The 22,605-nt window shown below is 44.6% G+C and overlaps 1 protein-coding gene across 1 annotated transcript; it reads right to left on the bottom strand.

The window, feature by feature from the left end:
* Nucleotides 1–1,649: 1,649 nt before the first annotated feature.
* PHF19 (PHD finger protein 19) lies at nt 1,650–22,119 on the bottom strand. Its single transcript, XM_056860523.1, has 14 exons — nt 21,940–22,119; nt 19,358–19,439; nt 18,333–18,428; nt 17,834–17,934; nt 15,044–15,192; nt 14,115–14,210; nt 12,746–12,814; nt 11,464–11,584; nt 10,733–10,800; nt 9,049–9,207; nt 7,992–8,079; nt 5,481–5,566; nt 4,734–4,829; nt 1,650–2,152 (listed from the first exon to the last, which is right to left on the bottom strand). Exons 1-14 carry the CDS (start codon nt 22,117–22,119, stop codon nt 1,798–1,800), a joined length of 1,746 nt encoding a protein of 581 aa, XP_056716501.1. The 3' UTR covers nt 1,650–1,797.
* Nucleotides 22,120–22,605: the final 486 nt, after the last annotated feature.

Raw genomic sequence — 22,605 nt, 5'->3', positions numbered from 1 at the left:
GTACCGGTGGTGGAAATCCCCCATCAAATCCGATAGCAGATCAGCCAGCAAGTCCTTTCTGTGTGAAAGGATCAACGCACCTCTGCACTTCGGGATTCTCCCAGGAAGAGGCAGATTGTCAAACTACTTCTCCTCCCTCATTCTTCCAACTCAAAGGCGCCAGTTTATGCTAGCGCGTTTAAATCTTCTACCGTCGGCAGTAAGGCAGATGTACCAATACCCCTTATGAGAAGAAGCTTTGCTCCAAAACACAACCTAGATCAGCAGCCCACATCCTTTTGCACTGCAATTTACATACCTTGGCAAGAGAGAAATATATAAAACCCCTTCTAAAAGACAGTAGAGGCTCCTACGCTATTTGCTGAATGATTGTAATACTCATGTAACTTGGTCGGCAGCTAGATTTCTTGAAGCTTCATTAGGAACATCGCACGGAATGGGCTTACCCACCAGCGTGCTTTACTTGACGATGCGATAATTGCAAATACTCTAGATATCGTGGTCTTTCAACGGGTAAATTTTAAGTAGCATTTGTTACGGTTATGCCAATAAAGGTATTGATTGATTGAAGGATCATCGCCACATAAAACCAGTGAATTCAAAACCACTGTATCAAATGTTAGCATGGAAATAGAGACCTAACTGGGGAAAATATCCTTTTTGTAAACAAGGAGAACACAGCCTCTGCTCGTGAACTGTTGTCTGTTAGAACGGTACTTCTTCCCCCAGGATGTCTCTGCCAACCACAGAGAACGACTCTCTGGAATGAAGGATACAGGGAGCTGTAGGGGGATCTTTCAATGACCCCCCTGAGCTTGTTCTTCCTCTCAGATCAATCTCCCCTGCTCAGCACCCTCAAAGAGGACTCGGGTCTCCTGTCTAAGATTTCTGGGGTCGGACACATATTTTGAAGCGCTGCAAACTGACTCCACTCGCTGGTTTCAAATCAAATTAAAATTAAAGATAGTGTAGACGAAATAGCCATGTTTGGTTATCCACTGTAGCAGCATGTTGTTTTCCATTCTTTTTCTCAGAGGTGGACTGTGATTCTATGCCAAGGAGCCTTCTGACGGACTGTAACATATAGCATTGACGTAACAGGTTTACAAGTGCTCAAACCACTTCTGGTATGTTATTTCAGTCATCCTTAAAATTGCCCTGTAATTTAGGCCACACATTGCCAGGTTCGGGTGTGGGGGAGAGGGAATGGGCTGAAGCTGAGAGTATTGTAGCCTTCCTTTCTAATGAATTCAGGTCCTGGGTGAGGTTTGAACCTAGGACTTCATGGCCGTCACCCATTGTGCTACACCCATTCTTACACCATTCAGCCTTCTTCCTATATTTAAGATGGAGGACCTCTGCTTCTTGAAGCAAATTAGTTGTTTTCAACCATCTTTTCATCCCTCAAAGGTGGCCCAATTGCCCTATTTGTTGCCTGGGAGCAAAATCAGATTTCTCTGGAAGAAGCCAGCTTATGGGAACATGACTGGATAATATTATTTGTACTGGCCCAACCCATCCCTTTCTTCCCCTCACAAAGCAGCAGCATTAAAAGCGACACAGATCCTTTCCAGCTCATGACACGATCGTGTTTCCCAACATGACCTGTCTACCTCATCTAGGTCTCTCCCAGCATCACAGTGGGTACTATGAAGGGGACACTTGCCCAAGATGCCCAGAAAAAGCATTAGGGGGACATGTCTAAGACAGTCACCACCCAATCCAGTTTCAGCTTCCGATCCCATGACTCCTTTGAGTCAGTTCCCTCCCTTTCTCGCAACACCCAAGCCCGCCATCTCAGTAGGGAGTGGTCCCCTCCCATTCCACCAAGTACTCCACTTTTCCCTCAGGAGTCACCCTCCGAGCCAACACATGATACTTCTCCCCGCACACCAGCCTCCCAGCGGCGCCAAAATAGTTGTTGATGGACGACTTGAGGTGTGAGAGACAGGAGTCATCTTCACTCATGCTCTCGAAGGTGTGGCTGTCAATGGCGGCGTTGAGGCGATCGGGGCCACAGGCGGCCTCACTCTCCTCCGAGGAGCAACCGGGGGTGGTCCTCTGGGGGTGTTCCAAGCATTTCTGCTTAGCTTCTATTGCTGTGTAGGTCTTCACTGAGAGTTTGCGCTTCCGACTGCCCACATTCCTTCTGCTAGAAGGTGATAATAATACATCAACAATTAATACTTACCCAGCATTTCTAGCGTCCAAGCTGCCCTGTAAAGCCAGTATGATTATCCCCATATTGCAGATGGAAGAAGGAGGTTGAGAGACAGCCGCTGGCCTAATTAGTGCATGTCAGAGGCGGGATTTCATAGACTCATAAGACACTGTCACACAGCCCAAATAATGCACTTTCAATCCACTTTCAATGCACTTTGAAGGTGGATTTTACTGTGTGAACTGGCAAAATCGACTTGCATACTATTGTTAAGGTGCACTGAAAGTGGATTGAAAGTGCATTATTTGGGCTGTGTGAAAGTGCCCATAGAGTTGAAAGGGGCTCCCCAGGTGCATTTCATCATCAGCCCTTCATTACGAGTTTGGTCTTAAGCTTGTGCCTGGGTACGCGCCTTTAATTATTGGTTTTTTGAGGCCCCGGAGGATAGCTTGGTAAGCTTAACCCTCAAAGACTCTTATAAGGCTCCCTAGCTCCAGCATATTGAACAGAAGCTATCCCTTGTAAATTTGAAGATGAAGACCTTTACTCTTCTTCTGTAGATCAATGTAAAAAAACATGTGGCCAAACTGATCTATCCTAGAGGTAAGAGCTACACTCATTTTGATGCTCGAAGGACATGTTCTCCCCATGCCCTGGGCCTGTTATGTAAGGGAAATCTTCCTTCCTATCTGGATTCTCTGGTTAGTCCAAAGTTATGTAGGCTCTTTATGTATTCAAGACTTAATTGCCCTTTTTCGATGGTTTTGCTGGGCTGAATACTAAGCATCCCTTTTTCAGTCCAGCTACGTCCCTGCCCTCTTCCATCAGTGGACTCCTTGGTACATATCCTTTTGCATTGTCCTTATGTGTACCAACTTAGGCTAAAATGGATTATACCATGTTTTAACAAATGGTCCGCATTTTCTCGAGCAACTTTAGAGCAAAAAGTTCAGTTCCTCTTAGAGGATTCTGACCTTCAGTGTAATTATTTTGTTGCTCAGTTTTTGGAGGCTGCAGAAAAGAGTCAAAGGGAGGTGTTTTTAGAGATGGGTCTTATTTAACTTTTATGGTTCTATTGTTCAAGGCCTTGGTCTAAGAACAGGGGGAAAGAAAGAGTTGGAAGGGGCCATATGAGACATCTAGTCCAACCCCCTGCTCAATGTAGGATCAGCCTAAAGCATCCCTGACACATGTTCGTCCAGCCACTGCTTGAAGACTGCCAGTGAGGGGGAGCTCAACACGTCCCCAGACAGCCGATTCCTCTGCTGAACAACTCTTACTGTAAAAAATTCAAAAGGGGACCTTCTGGATCTCAGCTCATGCTCATAATCACACCAGCTCAGCAATATTTCGGTGGCAGCCCCACAATTATGGAACCATCTCCCCAGGGAGGTGCACATGGCCCCAGCTCTCTTGATCTTTAGGAGGCAGCTCGAGATGGTTTTATTCAGGACGGGCATTCCATAAATTCAGTTTTCCTGCCTACTGGCAGTTTTAAATTGTGCTTTTGATTCATGGCCTTTTTTGTGTGTTACGTATTTTTATGTCTTACATTCTATTTACACTCTAAGCCAGCTTCACAGGGTTGTTGTGAGGATAAAACGGTAGATGGGAGAATGTTGTTGTAAGCTGCTTTGCGTTCCCACTGGGTAGAAAAGCAGGGTTTAAATAGCTCAATAAATAATCTTCTCTCTTCTGTCTGTTTTTCTTTTTGAATAGCCCACCTCCCCACCCAAGCTGCTTTTCTGTTTGCACATTGTGTACGAAGTAGCTGGTTGTGAGTATGGACGCTCCCAAAGAGATGTTCTCATGCAGAAGTAAATTGAGATGTGTATAATCAGTGGCAGCCTTTCAAATAATTGATGCAATTTCCCTTACTTGACCAAATGACAAACCTGCCTTGTACAAATCTGATCAAAGGCCCCAAACTACCTACTCTGGCAACAGCTCCGCAGAAGTTACGCTATCCGAGATTCTTTAACTGGAGATGCTGGGGACTGAACCTGGGACCTTCTGCATGCCAAATCCAACCTGCAGGTTTGCACCAGTCTGGATGTGGCACACAAGAAAGGTAAGGCAGCCAAGAGGGGGTCAAGACCTGGGCATAAGCAATTAGCGGCAGGAGGTCTGTATCACATGAACACATGAAGCTGCCTTATACAGAATCAGATTATTGGTCCCATAGGCCAGCATTGTCTACTCCAGCTAGCAGAGGTCTTTCACAACACCTACTATCTGGCCTATTTAACTGGAGATGCCAGGGATTGAACCCGGGACCTTCTGTATGCCAAGCAGATGCTCTGCCGCTGAGCCATGGCCCCTCCCCAGCGAGCATGCATTTGTTGTAACATGTGAACGGGGCTGAGTCAGATTATTGGTTCATCTTGGTCAGGATTGTTTAACTGGCAGTGGTTCTCCAGGGTCTCAGGTAGGGGTCTTCTGCATCACATACTACCTGATTCTTTTAACTGGGGATGCTGGGGATTGAACCTGCTTGCCCAGCAGATGCTCTGCCGCGGAGCCACAGCCCCTCAGAATGCAGAAGCACAGAAAATGCTTGCAGAGTTCTAACCTCGATTCGTAGGACAGGCTGGTCGTGGCTGAACCTGAAGTGCTGGCAGCATCCGTGGAATCTACGTCCGAAAGGAACGTTTGGCTCGAGCTCGCACTGAAAAGAAGAAAAACAGTCACAATGTTTTTATTTGCTTTCGTAACAAAATACTTTGACTGGCAGTGGCTTTCCAGTGCCTCAGACATTCCCCCAAACCTGAGATCCTTAATGTGGAAATGCCAGGGACTGAACTGAACCTGATAGCCTTTGGTGCAAAGCAGTATTCCACCAACGAGCCACTTGTCAATTATAGGGAGCACATGAACAATCTGTGTACTTGATTTTTCTTTATAATTCACACATTATGTTCAAGGTATAGTTTTGATTTGTAAAGTGAATACACATCGGGGCTTTCTTACAAGATGTACCTGTGTTCACTGTAACATGTGAACAGTACTGACCCTTGTCAAGCAAATTACATATAAGGCTATCTTACCATATCAGACACGCAGAGAAAGTCCTCTTCCAGGCTCTGTAACCCCTGATCCATGTTTACTGGAAGATGCCAGGGACCTTCTTCATGCAAAGTATATGCTCTCCCATTGATGATGGCCCCTCTCTTACAACAGTCCTGCTGTAAACCTCATATCTTTCTTTCTTTTTCAGGACTAAGTTAATTTTTTTCATATATATGTATATATATGTATATGTATGTATATTCACTCACACATACATACATACATACATACATACTGCAAAAGCAGGTACCTTTTCAAACTCTGAATTTCATCCAAACTAAAATCAAAGATGCTGGCCAGGTGATGGTTTGTGCTCCAAGCAGAAGCAAAGTCACTCTGAGATAGACAAAAGAAACAGGACAGAAGCATGAATTTATAAAGCAATCTAAAGCTGGAAGATCCAAGTCCAGAGCTATCTTTCTGAACAACATCTGCACCGTTATACCCCATAAAGTGGGCCGGCACCACTTGCAATCCTGCCAGATTAATGTGGTTTACCAACTATGCATTTTTTTTTTACCTGCCGCAGGATTGCCCACCTCCGTTTTTCAGTTCTAAGCAGACAGCACAATTTGGAGGGTGACCATGCAGAGATGCCAGGCAGTGCTTAGCTCAGCGTGCCAAAACTTAGGCAGATCTCCTAGCAAAGAGTGCACCCATATTTATTCGCTAAAAATGTATAGGCCACTTTGGGACGAATTCCAAAGTTATATGCAACATTTTAAAAACATTGAAGATAAATAAGAAAATGGGACAACTGCGCCAGAATGAGACAATAAATAGAGGAGTACCAGAAAAGGCTAATACTAAACCAAGTTATCTAAGCCAATGGCCATTGCCACATCTTGCAGCAGTGAGTTCCACAGGTTAGGTGTCCACTGTATTAAGTACTTTTGTCTGTCCTCATGGAACTGCTAATGAATTTCATTGGATTCTTCTCTAATCGACAGCTGGTTTTGTTTCTGTTGCAGCCAAAAGTTCTCAGGTGCTCTTGCGATGCAGCTTTGATGTGGGTGTAATTGTTAATTTTCTGCCAAAGTATTATGAACAAAAACAGCTGTATTAAGACATCGTGGCTACCCTCTACTTGTTCCTGACAAGCATGAACATGATTTCTTTGTTGTGCCCACATGTTTCTTCCTCCCCATTTTGCACTAGCAAAGTTGAAAGCTTCTTGGTTTCGGAAGCCTTTGATCACATTCCAATTTGCCGTGATGTCTGAATGCAGGTGCCCAAGTAAACTGGAATTTTTTTTCCTTCCCACAAACCAGAATCCAAAACTGGGATCACACTGTGGTTTAGAATTCCAGTTTGTGGGGAGGAAGCAAACTTCAGCTTGTTTAGGTACCACCATTCACACAGAACAGCAAACTGGAGTTTGATCAAACGCTTCCCAGATACGATTGAAGTTTTAGGAAGCAGTGAGGAGGAGGGATGCTCACTTAAATGAAACTACTCATTTGACCCAATGGCTTTGAGCAGTATCACACTGATAAAGTTACAAACAATCCTAATAGCCCGTCTCCAGACTCAGAATCTTTTATTTATTCATATTATTATATTGCACTCTCAGTTTCTCTCCAGTAGGTATATTTACCTTCCCTTGAAGAGGCGACAAAATCCATAATTCTCTTACATCCGAGTAAGACATACATTACAAACGACAATGCTCCAATTTATCTATTCGCCCCGACTGACACAAACATAATCTATTCAAGTAAGGAAGTTTCTAATAGTAACCTTACCTGAGAAGGTATTGCGTTTAACCTGGCTAACGTAAACGCTCTTCTATATTGTGGTAAAGTTAAATATTTTAAATATCCAGGAAAGGCCCTTGGATATGACAAACCTAAATAAAGGGGGGAGCAAACTATACATGCTTTATCATAAGAGCTCAGGAAATCTAGTTCATTCAAACTCAACATTCAAAATCAACATTCGAGCAGCTTCCAACCACGATGAGGAGGGTGCTTGTAGATGCAGCAAACAAACTATGTTCATGCCCATCAGGAGCAAACTGAGGTCTGCTGTGATTTCTGAGTGCAGCCAATGTTTTCATTTGGCATTGGGGAAACTATATTTTTACAGTTTTACTCATGATGATTTAAACCTGATTCAAACAATCTATAAAATGGATTCATTCTATTGACAGTGTTCATAGTAATTTAAACTGATCTCTCATTTCCCTCTTTGTTCTTTTTCCAAGCAGCAGAACGAAGTCATACAATCCCAAGGTGCTGGGGAGGACTAAACCAAGTCACATTGCAAGAGGGCCTCTCACATATTGGAAGTTTCCCCTATTTAAAAAAAAAACTCCCTGCAAGTAAGAAGCTATAATATCAGGGAGAAAGAGTCTGGCCCAGGCCACTCCCAATCCTGATAGTTTCTACTTGAGGGAGGTTTTTTGTTTTTTTAATGTGTGGGATCAATGAAAAATGCATAACTTGCAAGGTGACACGGTACAGTCTACTCTACCGCCCAAACACTTTATCCCTTCAGTCTGCTACAAGTGTAGACCAGGACTCAGGTGTGCTTCAAGAAGAAAGCAAGAACTCTCAATGCACATGTGTAAAAGACAGCACACCTGACCGCCATAAAATTATAAGCGGGGCTCACAGCCACAGCCACTCCCATTTCCCAAGCATATAAAGCATTAAAACAGTTTCTATCGCTCTAGGTTGAAGAAATCCAGGATTTTTTTAAAAGCCTCCAGGAAATCAAAGTGACGGACAGCTCCTTGTTCAAATGTCAAGACACTAACACTGGGGATGGCATCTTCCAAGAGAAATTTGGATCTTTTCCTCCGGGCTGCCTGCCTTCGTTCCTGCTGGAGCTCATGTGGCAGTGAACTGCAGAAAAACAAAACAGAAGTCACAGTCTCAGTTTCTGTACACAGTTGACAGGTGGGTGATGTGTTTTTGTGGAATCCCATCCCTCCCACCCCTGGCTCATAAGAGATTCAATATGCGCTCAGGGACTTCAAGCTAATTTCCCTGCAGGCTAATTTCCCTTCCCAGTTTTTCCTCCCTCCTCTCATCCCTACAGCATGTTTTTCTGAGGTTCCTCCCTCCCCGCCCCACACACACACTTGGTCTTTTAGTGAATAAACAAAGTCATGTTGTTCTGCATTCCTAGGGAGTCCTCTTAATACACAGACTTCAGCTTTGTCAGCGGGTGGCCAGTTTTTACCATTTTCATGGCAGGGAGCGTAACTATTTTAGTATGAGATAAAGTGATCTACACCTTGTATCGAGGGAGGGGGTCGAACCCTAAGATGGGAGAACAAACTGTATAACTTCAGACTGCAGGTTTCGGGGGAGGTATCACGGTTGAGTGTTCCACCACACAAAAACTCCGTGTGCAGAAAACTGGGGGTGGTGGGCAGTGCCACCAACTCACAGCCAACTCATGGCAACCCCGTCGGGTTTTCAAGGCCAGAGAAGAAACAGAGGTGGTTTGCCATTGCCTGCCTCTGCATGGTGACCCTGGACTTCCTTAGTGGTCTCCCACCCAAGTACCAACCAGGACTAACCCTGCTTAGCTTCTGACCTCTGACGAGATCAAGCTAGCCACGGCCAGCCAGGACACAAGAAAACTAGTACATCAGAGAGAAAGGTTCTAGCCCAGCTCACTGGTAGTTTTGAACGAGCTAATCTCTGAACACAGGAGAGCAATTTTTAAAAGAAATGTAATTCTCCCCACCAGCACCTCCTGCAGACTGAAGTGGTACAATCCATCCTGGCACGAGAGGACTCTACCAGCTCATTCCACTGCATGTGTAGATCCAGCCTTGGGGGCCACTCTGTCAGAACACAGACCTGTTTGTGTGGGAATGCTTGCTGCCCCCTCCTTTCTTCGTCTCAGAAACTCTGCTATCAGCCTTCTCGGGAAGGAGTTTGCTAGGCGGGTTGGGCGGGACCCGGATGCGCAAGCGGAAGATGCATTTCTTCTTCTTGATCTCCTTCCCACAGAGAAACCTACAAGACGGGGGCGGGGGGCAGAGAATCCATTAAAGTCTTTCCAGCTGGTGATGCACAAGGGGCTTGTTTGCGTGCTTTGTTTACAGCAGGAGGAATCATTGGCCATTTATGCATGGGAGGTTTTGCCTTGGATTTGACACTCTTTAGATGCACATTTTTCCCATCCAAATTCTCAGAATTCAACAATAAGCCCCCATGCAGTTTTGAGAATTTGGATGGGGAAAATATGCATCTAGAGAGCGGCAAATCCAAGGAAAAACCTCCCATGCATAAATGGCCATTGCTAACTCCAGAAAAATCCCATTTATTAATATGTATTTCTTAATACATAAAAATTAGAATTGTATTATATGAAGATGTACAGGCCTAGGGTAGAGACTGAATTGCATCAGCTGGCTGGTTCAGTTAGAATATCCCCATTCGACTTCCATTTCTCCTTTGCAAGAAACGAAACTGCGAGTCTTTCTCTTTGTACCAGTTTCTCTGTGTGTGTGTAAAGTGCCATCAAGTCGCAGCCGACTTATGGCGGCCCCCTTTTGGGGTTTTCGTGGCAAGAGACTAACAGAGGTGGTGTGCCAGTGCCTTCCTCTGCACAGCAACCCTGGTATTCCTTGGTGGTCTCCCATCCAAATACTAACCAGGGCCAACTCTGCTTAGCTTCTGAGATCTGACGAGATCAGGCTAGCCTGGGCCATCCAGGTCTCTACCTTATCCCATTAACATTTTTCAATTTTTTTTGTCACTTGCACATCAATGACATACGCACAGGGTAACAGTGGCATAAAGGAAACAAAAAATCATGAATAGCAGCAATGGAAATGAGGCAGACTGGTTACGATGAGAACCACCAGAAATGAAAACAGCCATATTAGAACATCCCGACACAGGAACTACTATAGCTCTACAATTCGGTTACCCAAACGTGTGATAGCTGAGGTAAATCCTTAAAAAAAAAATACCCCTGAAAATACACTCCCGTCTTTCACCCCCAAAGGGTGCAAGTGCGCAGGATGAAGAATCTTATAACCACCGAGGAGCCCACCAACATGTCTCTGTTCAGGACTGCCTGCTGAATGGAGACAATCAAGCCTAGAGCAGTGGCTCATACAGGGTTGCAACAGGCAGCCTCCTCCCAGGTACCTCTGAAGCAGGACCTGTTGCATCATTCACACTCCCGATGCAGAAACATGATTGAATGATCGACTCCCGGCAAAGGCTGGTTACAAGGAGGGATGAAGAAATCAATCAAACAGAGATGTGGCAAGAATCCTGACTGGTCATTACTCTGCATCAAGAGTGACTGGATCATTCAATCATGCTTGACGATAAGACAGGTACAGTCACCTCCTCCAAGTGGAAATGGGATAAAAAGGCCAGAAGACAGAGGGGTGATCGTGGCCTAAGGTCACGGCATGAGACTTATGGGTGAGCAAGGATTTGATCGCAGATCTCTCCAATCGTAACCCAAAACTGGTATTACTACAGTAATTTGTTGGATGGAGAAACAGCCTTTAACACTTACCTGCTTTTGTAGCTATTCAGTGCATCCAGCAGATGAGTGCTTCGCTCCGCCACGGGGGTCCCAGTCAACTGGGAAGCAGAATTTAAGACAAAAGCATTGTAAAAGTTGGTTTGGATGGCAGGCAGTTCCCAGGATTGTACATTTTATGGTGCTAGAAAGGGGTGAACCCCTTAAGCCAATGCAAAACAGCAAAGTATTAACTAGCTTAATATAAGCACTTTGATACAATTTATTGAACTTTTATCAAAATCAAGGAATTACCCATAACCATTAGAGCCCTCTCTGTGTTCAAAGCATTTCACATACATTATCGCAGCAAACCGTTCAACGGCCCTGGAAGGTAGGCCAGCATTACTGTTCCCCACATTGCAGATGGAGAATCGAGGCTGACAGCGGTCAGCTTGCCTAAGGTCACTGAGTGACTATGTGGCTGAAATTTGAACCAGAGACCTCCTAGATCACAGACACTACACCCCACCCTATCTTGAGCAGCTAGGGTCATGCAGCCACCTGCCTTCAATGGGAGTTGGAATGAGCAAGGGGAAATGCAACAGTCTGAAGTGTTAATATGACAGATAGCAGTGGTGATTCATGCAGTCGTCCTGTATGCATTACTCAAAAAGGTTATTCGCCTCATGGCCACGGGGGGGAACCCAAGTTTCAGCTTCAAGGTGCTAAACCCTTGCTAACCCAAGACATTAGCAAACGGATCACAGCGCCCGGCTGTTTACCTTTCCGAGCTGCAAAAGGTCCCAGTGGTGATTGACGAAGGCTAAGATCTCCTCAAAGTCAAAGTATTTCTTCTTGCTCTGCACGCCCAAGTTGTAGAGCACCAGGTGCACAACGTCAACCCTGCATGTGCAAAGGAAATGATAGCAGCCAAGATCCTCCTAGTGCGGGAACCGAGGGGGGAGTAATTTTTCCATTGGGGTAACCCATTGGCAGTCCACCGGCTGAATCCGGCCACTATTACTTGACCCCAACAGCCTTATCAAACGTTAACCAATTAGCTGTTGCGATTGTTGCTTGCTATGAAGCCTGACCATCTATGAAGAGATCGACTAGATGGCTCAATGGAAACTCCATGTTCCAGGGCAGTGTATCTCTGCGTTGCCATATGACTATTTTAACCGCTCCTCATAGGGCAGTTGCTCTAGACCCGTTATTGTAATCTGCATAGCCAATCAGATTTTCAGTGGCAAATAAGATGACCTGTTGGCAAGAGCACCACTTGGCCTTACCGACTTCCTAAAAACACATGGTGAGCACCGAGAAAAGTGTCGGGGGGTACCATGTTGGGGACCCTTGCATTAGAAGAAGAAGAAGTAGAGTTGATTCACAGTGGGTAGCCGTGTTAGTCTGTCTGCAGTAGTAGAAAAGGGCAAGAGTCCAGTAGCACCTTAAAGACTAACAAAAATATTTTCTGGTATGGTATGAGTTGGTTTTTACAGGCCGAATATTCTACCACTTAAGGAAGACTCAAACCGGCTTACAATCACCTTCCCTTCCCCACAACAGACACCCTGTGAGGTAGGTGGGGCTGAGAGCTCTAAGAGCTGTGACTGGCTTCATGTGTAGGAGTAGGGAAACAAATCCAGTTCACCAGATTAGTGTCTGCCACTCATGTGGAGGAGTGGGGAATCAAACCAGGTTCTCCAGATCAGAGTCCACCGCTCCAAAGCACTGCTCTGAATCACTACATCACTCTGGCTGTAGAAACTTTGCTATGGTGCCTGACAATCTAGGGGGAGATCAGTTGGATGGATCAACAGAACGACAGGCAGCATATAAACAACAAGAGGAAGGTTTTAATTCCATGCGCAGCTAGTGGTTCTGTCGAGGGTTCTGGCCTGCTTTATCTACTATTATGCTATGCTGATTCTCCTCAAAGTACCATGTGAAAAGGCAGGGGAAATGACTATGAGAACTAGCCCCTTAATAACCAGTTGTGGGGGGGGGGGAAGCATCATGTGATGTAATGAAATACTGAGGAAGTCCTTGCCAAGATCTTACCATCTCAAAGGCAGACGTTTGATGTACTCTGGCCCCTGGTTACACACTGAACAGTAAAAAACATAAAACCTGAAAGATAATAACAGATGATTAGAAGGAGGGGAGTCTTCCCCAAGGCCCTCTTCAATATGAAGCCATACAAGAGCCACTTCATTGTGGTAACGCTGGGAGCTGCATGCGAATGATGGGTGACCTACGTGAGAGAAGCCGCCCACATGGATCTCCAAGAAGTCACCCAAATACATTATTCACCTATGTGCCACTGCAGCTCAGGTTTGTGCCATGCGCCTCCCCCACTCTGAGCTTTACCTATGGGGAGACCTACAAAGAAAGATGACGGCAGAGGTCTGTTCAGTTTAGGTTGGGGAAAAGGCACACAGAGAGAGGCTTAAGTCACCCCTCTCTGCAGGCCATGGTCCCAATTCAAATCAGGCCCCTGGGAACTGAATTCCCAGTGGGGAATTCCCAGTGCCCATATGATGGAAAGTCCTTGTGTTGAACCTGGTCACAAGGATTGTGTCCTGAGTTTATCCAATGAAACTGAGCTGTCTCCTGGCACATTGATAGCACTTATTATTATTATTTAACAACAGAAATATGAAGGAGGAGGAGGAGTGGATGAGACGCGGGAAGAGGAGAAATGGCAGCAGGGTTTTTTTCTGAAATGTGCTTGTTTTGGGTGATGTTTATTGTATTTTTTTTATATTGAGCGTTATACAATTTTTTATCTTGATTGGGTAAGCCACTTTGAGTACCTTTTAAGTAGATCCTAAGAAGAGCCTTGCTGGATCAGACCCAAGCGTTATGTTTCCCACAATGGCCAACTGCATTTCCCTATCAGGTCCCCAAGCAGGTCAAGTAGCCAACCCCCACCCCATTGTTCAGGAGAGGAGCTGTGGCTCAGTTTGTAGAGCATCCACTTGGCATGCAGAATGTCCGAGGTTCAATCCATGGCAACTCCAGTTAAAGGGACTAGGTAAGTAGGTGATATGAAAGACCACAGCCGGAGACCCTGGAGAGCTGCTGCCCGTCTGAGTAGACTGTATTGACTGTGATGGCCCAAGGATCTGGTTCAGTATAAGGCAGCTTCATGAGTTCATGTGTGAGTTCCCCCCGCCCCATGGAATTAGCATTCAGCATATATCACCTCTCAACATGAAGGCACCATTTAGTCATCATGGTTTACAGCCACAGATAGATCCAGCCTCCACAAAAATTTTGAGCCCCTTTTAAAGGCAGCTGTGTTAGCAGCCATCACTACATCCTGTGGCAGTGAGTTCCACAAACTAACTATTCATCAGGTATAAGAAGTGACAGGAAAAGGAGAAGCAGAAAAGCCAAGTGAGCAGTCTTCAATAGACAAACGTACCGGTCCCCAAACATCATGGGGTCACTAAGGCACTGAGTGCAAGCCTCATGGAACCATTGCCGGCAGCGGTAACATTGCAGCATCTTTAGGTACCATCTGGTGGGGGGGGAACAAAACAAAACTAGATTGGAATGGGGATGAAGAAGGACCAATGCCACCGGAGTCATGTACACTCTGGCTGCACATTATTTCTACCTTCTCACCCTCCCAAGCCAAAATATAAGAAGAGTTGGTTTTTATATGCCGACTTTCTCTACCACTTAAGCGAGAATCAAGTTGGCTTACAATCACTTTTCCTTCCCCTCCCCACAACAGACACCCTGTGAGGTAGGTGGGGCTGAGAGGAATCTAAGAGAGCTGTGACTAGCCCAAGGTCACCCAGCTGGCTTCATGTGTAGGACTGGGGAAACCAACCCGGTTCACCAGATTAGCCTCCTCCGCTCATGTGGAGGAGTGAGGAATCAAACCCATTTCTCCAGATCAGAGTCCACCGCTCCAAACCACCTCTCTTAACCACTACTCCATGCTGGCTCTCAATAAAAATTGGAAACCTATGGAAGAGAAAGAGGATGATGTAATAGGATTTTCCCCCGTCAAGCATTCATTCATCTACATAGTTATACCTCACTTTTCCTACAATGGAGACCCAAAGCGGCTTACAACATCTCTTTCCCCTCCTCCATTTTATCTTCACAACAACCACCTTGTGAAATAGATTAGGCTGAAAAAGAGTGACTGGCCAAGGGGCATCCAGAGAACTTCCATGGCAGTGCGGAGATTTGAACCCGGGCTTTCCAGATCCAGGTTTGACACACTAACCACTATACCGCGACGGTTCTCGTAGTGACATCTCCCAACAGCCCAACTACTGTCCAATCATGTCTCTCTTTTGGCTAGCTTCATTCATCCCATGCTCCAATCAGCCTTACTCGCCGGGGCCTCCACAGTAACAGTAACACTGCTGCTGATTGGTTCTGTGAGGCGAGTCCCATTCTAGCTGCTCCGGGTTGTAGGACAAAACCATCTTGACCATTTGCAGAGTCCTTGCGATGGCTCCTTTCTTCAGGGCCCCGCCTTTCTGTGAAAAGCAACAACAGCCACAGGGTTAGGGTACAAATAAGGAAGATATATCATTTCTGCTGAGGAGAGTATCATCATCATCATCATCATCCCTTTATTGGCATAAAAACATAATACAGAAGGGTACAAAAGGAATGGAGATATTAAGAAGTGCCCTTTATGTATGTGTGTGTGTTTTAAGTGCCGTCAAGTCGTTTCCGACTCATGGCGACCCTATGAATCAATGTCCTCCAAAGTGTCCTATCCTTAACTGCCTTGCTCAGATCTTGCAAACTGAGGGCTGTGGCTTCCTTTATAGAGTCAATCCATCTCTTGTTGGGTCTTCCTCTTTTCCTGCTGCCTTCAACTTTTCCTAGCATGATTGTCTTTTCCAGTGACTCTTGTCTTCTCATAATATGTCCAAAGTATGACAGCCTCAGTTTAGTCATTTTAGCTTCTAGGGTCAGTTCAGGCTTAATTTGATCTAAAACCCACTGATTTGGGGGTTTTTTTTGGCGGTCCAGGGTATCCGTAACACTCTCCTCCAACACCACATTTCAAAGGAATCTACTTTTTCCCTATCAGCTTTCTTCATTGTCCAGCTCTCACACCTATACATAGTAATAGAGAATACGATGGAATGAATTAAATTGATCTGGGTTGCCAGTGACACATCCTTACACTTCAGAATCTTTTCTATCTCCTTCATGGCTGCCCTTCCCAGTCTCAATCTCCTGATTTCTTGGCTGCAGTCTCTCTTTTGGCTGATGTTGGAACCAAGGAATAGAAAGTCTTCAACTTCAAAGTTAAAAGACTGTTACATCGAATAGCGCTGTTTGTTGCTACTGCCATCTAATTAACTGTTTGGCAGGCTTTTAAAACAAACTTTAAAAACTGTGCCACCGTCTCCAATATTGGGGTGAACGATTGTTCAATAAATAAGAAATGTTAAAAGAATCTGAGACATTCTGTCTATTAACCAACAGGGGGCTTAAAAGTTCGTTACGAGATTCTGTGTAGAAACTACAATAAAATAAGACACGAGCAACCGTTTCAATACAATTGTTGCCACAAGGGCAAAGCCTGTCGGACAGAGAGATTTTCCAAAATCTGCCTTCGAGCAGCGCAGATGGCAAAACATTAATTCTGGCCAGGGAAATGGCCCTAGGTTGAGAAGGATCAGACAGGTGAGATAAGTATGGGGAAGGCTGATAAAAGTCAAAAGATACCCCTAAATTTGATGGGGAGCATGTTTTATTACCAGCGCTATTTAGGTCTTGAAGTCCTATATCTAAGAGTCTGCATTTTTTTATATATATATAATTTTTTTTATTGTTTTTCATTTAATATTATAACATGTAAATGAGCAGATAGTACTGAAGTTAGTATAAAACAGTTAAAACATGTAACATTGTTAATAACAAAAAAGAAAAAATATATTGACTTCCCTCTCTCTCTTCTATCTTGAAATAAATTGTGTATACCTTTGCTAACAATACTAATCCCCCTTATGTTTTTACTTAACAAATACTTATATTGTCTAATCTTACCATTTTCATTCAATACCTTAATTTTATCATATTGGCATATATTTATAAGGGATTAAATCAATGAATATCCTTTAAAACTGATTTTCACAGTAAACTCTCCACGCCTCCCATTCCCCCAAAAATTGTACATTATCATTTTGATTAACCAAAGCTGTGAGCTTCGCCATCTCCATCAGTTCCAGCATCTTCTAAGAGTCTGCATCCTTTGAAAAGCTTTGAAAAGCTTCTGCCTCAGTAAGAATAAGCAAGGAGTCGAAGTTAAAGCCAATAGTTTTAATTTTGCGGAGGAGAGTAGTGGACTAGGACCGGTGGACTAGGAAACCCAGGTTCAAATATCTATTCAGGCCCAAACCAGATGTTCCGTGTAACACATGACCATCATGGGGTCTTACAGCAAGACAACTGCTATGAGTTCCCCACAGGAACTCAACTTCTGAAGGACCGAAGGGGCCTGATTTGTATTGCGACTGCAGAGCAGGGGGTCCCAGCCTGAATCAGGCTCCTGTGGGGCTTCAGAATTGGGTTCCCACAGGAAACTTGCAGCTGCCAATTTGCTGCAAGGCCCCATGATGGTCACGTGTAACATGAAATATCTAGTTTGGGCCTCAGCTGTAATGTTTACAGGGTAACGTTAGGCCAGTTACTCTTTTTCTCAGCCTAACATATCTTACTAGGTTGTCTAAACCCTTCTGTAGCCATTGACACTGGTGGATATTATTACATTATGTGGCAGTGAGTCCCACAAGTGAGTCCCACAAAAGAAATACTTCCTTTTGCCTGACTTGAATCTATTACCCAACAGGTTCCTTTCCGTTTCCAGTATTTTGGGAGTGGGAGAGAAAAGCCCTCTAAATTTTTCTCCAAATGATTCATCATGTTATAAATTTATCTCATGCCAGCCCCCTTATTAGCTGTCGCGAAAATGAGAAGGTAGGATTATTACTTTTATGTGCTGCTTGTGAACATTTTACGGTCACCCAGCTGTCCTCTGCTGGAGACAGAGTACTGGATTTGGTCAATCTAGTGCCATGCTTGGGAATGCTGTAACCAAGCATCACCAAAGAAGACATACTCTGGACAAGAAGGATGGCAGGACACATCACCACTCACCCGCACAGCCAAGGCAAAGATGCACCTCCGGCAGAACCAAGGACTCACTAAGGAGCCTTCGCGGCTGCCCACCACTGGGATGTGACATTGTTGGTGATAACCTGAAGGGGAGAGGCAGAGCGGCATAAGTGAAAGCAGAAGCTAAGCTCCTCCTCCTGATGGGAGGAGCTACAAGATGATCCACCAGTGCAGCTGTGATTTTTGTGCAGAAGACGGCACCCCCCAGATGTCAACAGCTGCTTAAGCCCGGGTTTGACTTCATTTTGCCATCAAGATTCTCACATCAAGTCCCAAAGCTGTGGCCAAAGAGGGAACTACACAATACACAGCAAGGGAGCTTACTGAACTCCACAGTCATGCGCGAAAAGCCTGGCAGATGGGTCATCGCATTAAAATGCCACATCGGGCTTGTTGAATCACCAGGGAGCTTTTTCTCGATGCCGTTCTCTGCCTCGCGCTCCTCTCCCAACAGCTCCACCCCTGGGACATTTCTTCTTACCTAGACCGCATTTTCCACATATCAAGATATCATTTAAGGGGCCCGTTGTCTTTCCAAGACAGATGTTACACTTGGGCTCTTCGCCTGGCACGCCAGCTAGAAGAGAGGAAGAGAGACCAGTGGTGTGCTGCCTTGGTAAAGGGATGGAGGGTTCCTATGAACCCAGTCCCCATCTTTGCATTCACTACTTCCCCCAGGCTGAATCTCATGCTGTTGTGCTAACACTTGCGTAGCTGAATCCCACAGAGCTGCTGGGACCTCAGGGGGATTAGCACACAAGGCTTGCACTCATCAGTGATTATGGGCTGACATTGGGAGTACCTCCAGAAGATAGCTCAGCCTTCTTAGCCTCCAGTTCTGGTCGCTTACATCTCAGAACAGGAGTGAGCTGTCTGACTGCAGTCCATAAGTTAACCAAGGCCCACTGGTTGAACTGTGGCCAAGCGGAGGGTGGACAGCCAGCGGCATTCACCAACAGGAAGGTACCCACACCCCTGATAATCTCTGCAGTGCTCCTTGAATGCTGAGTTTTTCTGGCGGCAGAGCAAGAAATTCTTTGCTATTTTATATCCCCCCCCTTTAGTGGTCCACCAGGTGGAGGGTGAGCCACAGTGAAGAGGGGAGAGAGCGTGGGGTATCTGATGCTGGCGTTTTGCAGGGAAGACCCAAATTCAAATCCCATCTGAACCACAAAGTTCATTAGGTGACCTTGGGTCAGTCACTATCCTACCTTACAAGGTTGTTGTGAGGATTTAAAAAAACAAAAAATGCAGACTGCATAAGCCTAGAGCAGGGGTGTTAAACATATGGCCCATGGGCTAGATCTGGATTCAGCCCTCAAGCCGAGGCAGCCACACACACACACACAGTCCCGATCCAGGCTGGCAAGGCATGGCCCGGCCTGTCCAAGTGACATCTATGTCATATCTGGCCCTCGTATCAAATGAGTTCGACACCCCTGGCCTAGAGGTTGCCTGCTTCTAGTTTCAGCAACTCTTGCCAAAGGGATAAGACCAAAAACTCACCATGCTGGATGTCCTTCCAGAGAACCCAATACTTGGAGTTATCTTCAAAGGTCACCAGGCAGCTTTGCTTAGAACCGCTCACCTGCAAAAGTGGAAACAGCAGAAAACTCAAAAATTGCAGGAAAGCAAATTAGCTGAATATGCAATAATGGCAAAATTAACAAACGATGTGAATAAAAGACCCATTAAAGGACTTCAAGATAAATGGAAAGCATCTCAAGAGAGCCAGGGAACTACTATCTTATGGAAGATAAATGCCCTTAAACGTCAGTTAAATTTGGTGGTTACAGAGGAGATGAATAAAAATTTGAAATTTGCGAAACAAAGATATTTTGAACATGCAAATTGCCCAGGTAAATTTTTGGCTAGTCAACTAAGAGATTCCTTTCAAAAAAGAATTATAGCCAAAATACAAACTACAAAAGGACCAGCATATACAACAACAGACATACAGAAAGAATTTGTAGCCTATTATACCAGCTTATACCAAAAAGGCAATATTTAAGACAAGAAGATGGAGAAATTTCTACATTCTATAAATATTAAAAGATAAATGGAAAGCATACTACTTATTATTTTTTAATTGGGAGCAGAGAAGGAGATGGTTGAAATGATACATATGAACTATTAAAAATCTTCTTGACATATTGTTAAAAGGGAGGAAAACATTTAAACATATCATGGTTAGATGGTAATAATATGTCAACTCGTTTCTCATTATTTGGGAAGTATTTATAGAAATTTATGATAGTAATCTTCACTGCAAGCTTTTAAAACTATTTTTATCAAGTATTGTATAGGGCGGTGGTTCTCAATCTTTTTCCGACCGTGGGCCACCTTCCGACCTTGTTTCCTTCCTGTGGCCCCCCTGTCCTACCTGTAGAAAGGTAGCTATTTAAATTTTTTGTTTGTAAATAGCCAAGGAACAAAGACGCATAAACAGCCACACAAAATGCTCACATGCGGTTCTTATTGGGAAACTGAAATTTACACAAAAAAAAAAAAAATCCCACAAAAAGGGAATACAACATGCTAATAAACAACAATGTTCACATACAAGGGAGAACAAAGCCTCTACCCCCGTTGCACGAGGTTACAGCGATACAAAAATCCACAGTTGCAAACGATGCATAGAAGTGCAATGAAGAAAGTCATGTGTTAGGTTTTCATGTGTTTCTGTACTCATCACTTCTCACTTCCCTCTGTGGCCCCCTAATCTTGTGCCCTGGCCCCCCATTTACGCAATTTTCACTTATGGCCCCCTTGGAATATCCTGCCCCCCCGGGGGGGCCATATGGCCCCAGGTTGAGAACCACTGGTATAGGGTATCTTCTGATTTATGCCATGATTTATTATGATAGTCACAATTTAATGTGCACTATTATATCACTATTTACTGCAAATAATTATTGCTATCATCATATATTGTTTATTGCTTATATCATGCTTACTATATCATATGTATTTTCCTTTTTCTTTGATGTAATTGTAATCGCTGCTGTGATATGGCTTTTATTTTCCTCTTTTTTCTGTTCTTTACTTAATTGGATTAAAGATGAATACAATTTTAATCTGCTATCTGAACTTTACCGCAGTTTTTTAAAAAATATTTTATTTTTATGAATATAAATCCAATTAAATAACTTATTATTATGTTATCTGCATTTCCCCTCCTGGTTGTTCTGCACGGATACACCACCGCTAGTGGGGGCCGGGTTCTCAGGCAGATAAGCGCATGTCACTTAAAATCAAGTTGACCCCGACTGCGGAATTTCTACAGTCAGCAGCTTTGCTGGACCAGGTAGAATCTGATTGGCCCCTGATGTCACCTGACCCTGGATCAGCTGGCAGCTGCTATACCCCACTCTGGCCATCAGCATTGGTGGCACCAAAACACAGCAAACAGCAGTTTCGTTCTTTGACAAACTATGGCGGCGCAAAAAATGAGCCAGTTGAATCCCTCTGCTAGAGTCCCTGGTTAGAAAACCCTGATGACTTATGGCCTCCACTCAAAGGAAGTCCTGGCCAAACCACCAACTGCTTAGGACCACAGTTCACAAAGTTAAGCCACTGTAAATCCTGGTGGTTTGAAATTGGAAAGATGGGGATGTTGAATTCTCCCACTGCACTCAAGACTAAAACGTGTTTAAACTTTGGCTGAATTGCACTTGAAGAACAGAGATAAATACCACCTACCTTAAGAAGAAGGAGGAGGAGAAGGAGCAGAAGGAGGAGGAGAAGGAAAAGGAGAAGAAGAGCAGGAGGAGGAGTTGGTTTTTATATGCCGACTTTCTCTACCTTTTAAGGAGAATCAAACCGGCTTACAATCTCCTTCCCTTCCTCTCTCCACAACAGACACTTTGTGAGGTAGGTGAGGCGGAGAGAGCTCGGAGAGAACTGTGACTAGCCCAAAGTCACCCAGCTGACTTCATGTGTAGGAGTGGGGAAACCAACCTGGTTCTCCAGATTAGAGTCCACCGCTCTTAACCACTAACACCAGAGAGGATTCCAAAGAGAATAAATGAAGTTTTGCTACCTTAAGAGGAGAAACAAATTTTTGCAAAAGAAATACTTGATCTTACCCTCTTGATCTTCCCAAGGTAATAGAGCCCATCAGTCCACCGGCACAAGACATACTGTCCTTCCGTCAACTTGATCATCAGCTCTTGCCGGCCACTCTGGTTCTTAGTGGAAGAGTCAACAGTGGGTTGCTGAAGGTGTCTGGGTGCTGCATAGACATGCCTAACGCTGGTGTTCTCCATGAGCCTGTAGAGGCGCTGATACTAAAACACAAAGAAGGCACCATGATGGAATCTGGAACTCACTGCCTCGTGAAGAACATTGTTAAGACTTCTTTTACATCCTGAAAGCAGTGCCCCTTCTCCCTTATTTGTAGGGTTGCCAGCTCCAGGTTGGGAAATACCTGGTGATGTTGGGGGTGGAGCCTGAGGAAGGTGGGATTTGGGGAGGGGAGGGACTTCAACAAGGTATAATGCCATACAGTTTACCTTCCAAAGCAGCCATTTTCTCCAGGGGAACTGATCTCTGTCACCTGGAGATCAGTTGTAATAGTGGGAGATCTTCAGCCACAACCTGGAGGTTGGCAACCCTACTTATTCAATATATTAATTGGTACTGTCGCACTTTTAGCTGGTCGCTGATTTTATGACTTTGTATTAAATATGAAATGTTAGGGTTGTTTGTTGCTTTTTTGGGTTGTGATTTAGGTCGCCGTTTTAGATTTTCTA

This window comes from Euleptes europaea, chromosome 14 (assembly GCF_029931775.1).
Source record: "Euleptes europaea isolate rEulEur1 chromosome 14, rEulEur1.hap1, whole genome shotgun sequence".
NCBI lineage: Eukaryota > Metazoa > Chordata > Lepidosauria > Squamata > Sphaerodactylidae > Euleptes > Euleptes europaea.
This window is presented reverse-complemented; position numbering and strand designations above follow the sequence as displayed.

Bases quoted from the DNA above. Each gene is read 5' to 3' on its own strand.
- PHF19 (XM_056860523.1), bottom strand. From the start codon at position 22,119: ATGGAGAACACCAGCGTTAGGCATGTCTATGCAGCACCCAGACACCTT. The intron at 14,211-15,043 runs GTAAGGCTGATT...CCCCCCCACCAG, and splicing joins TACTGTGGAGGCCCCGGCGA to ATGGTACCTAAAGATGCTGC. The intron at 11,585-12,745 runs GTAAGATCTTGG...TTGCACATGCAG, and splicing joins AAACGTCTGCCTTTGAGATG to GGTTGACGTTGTGCACCTGG.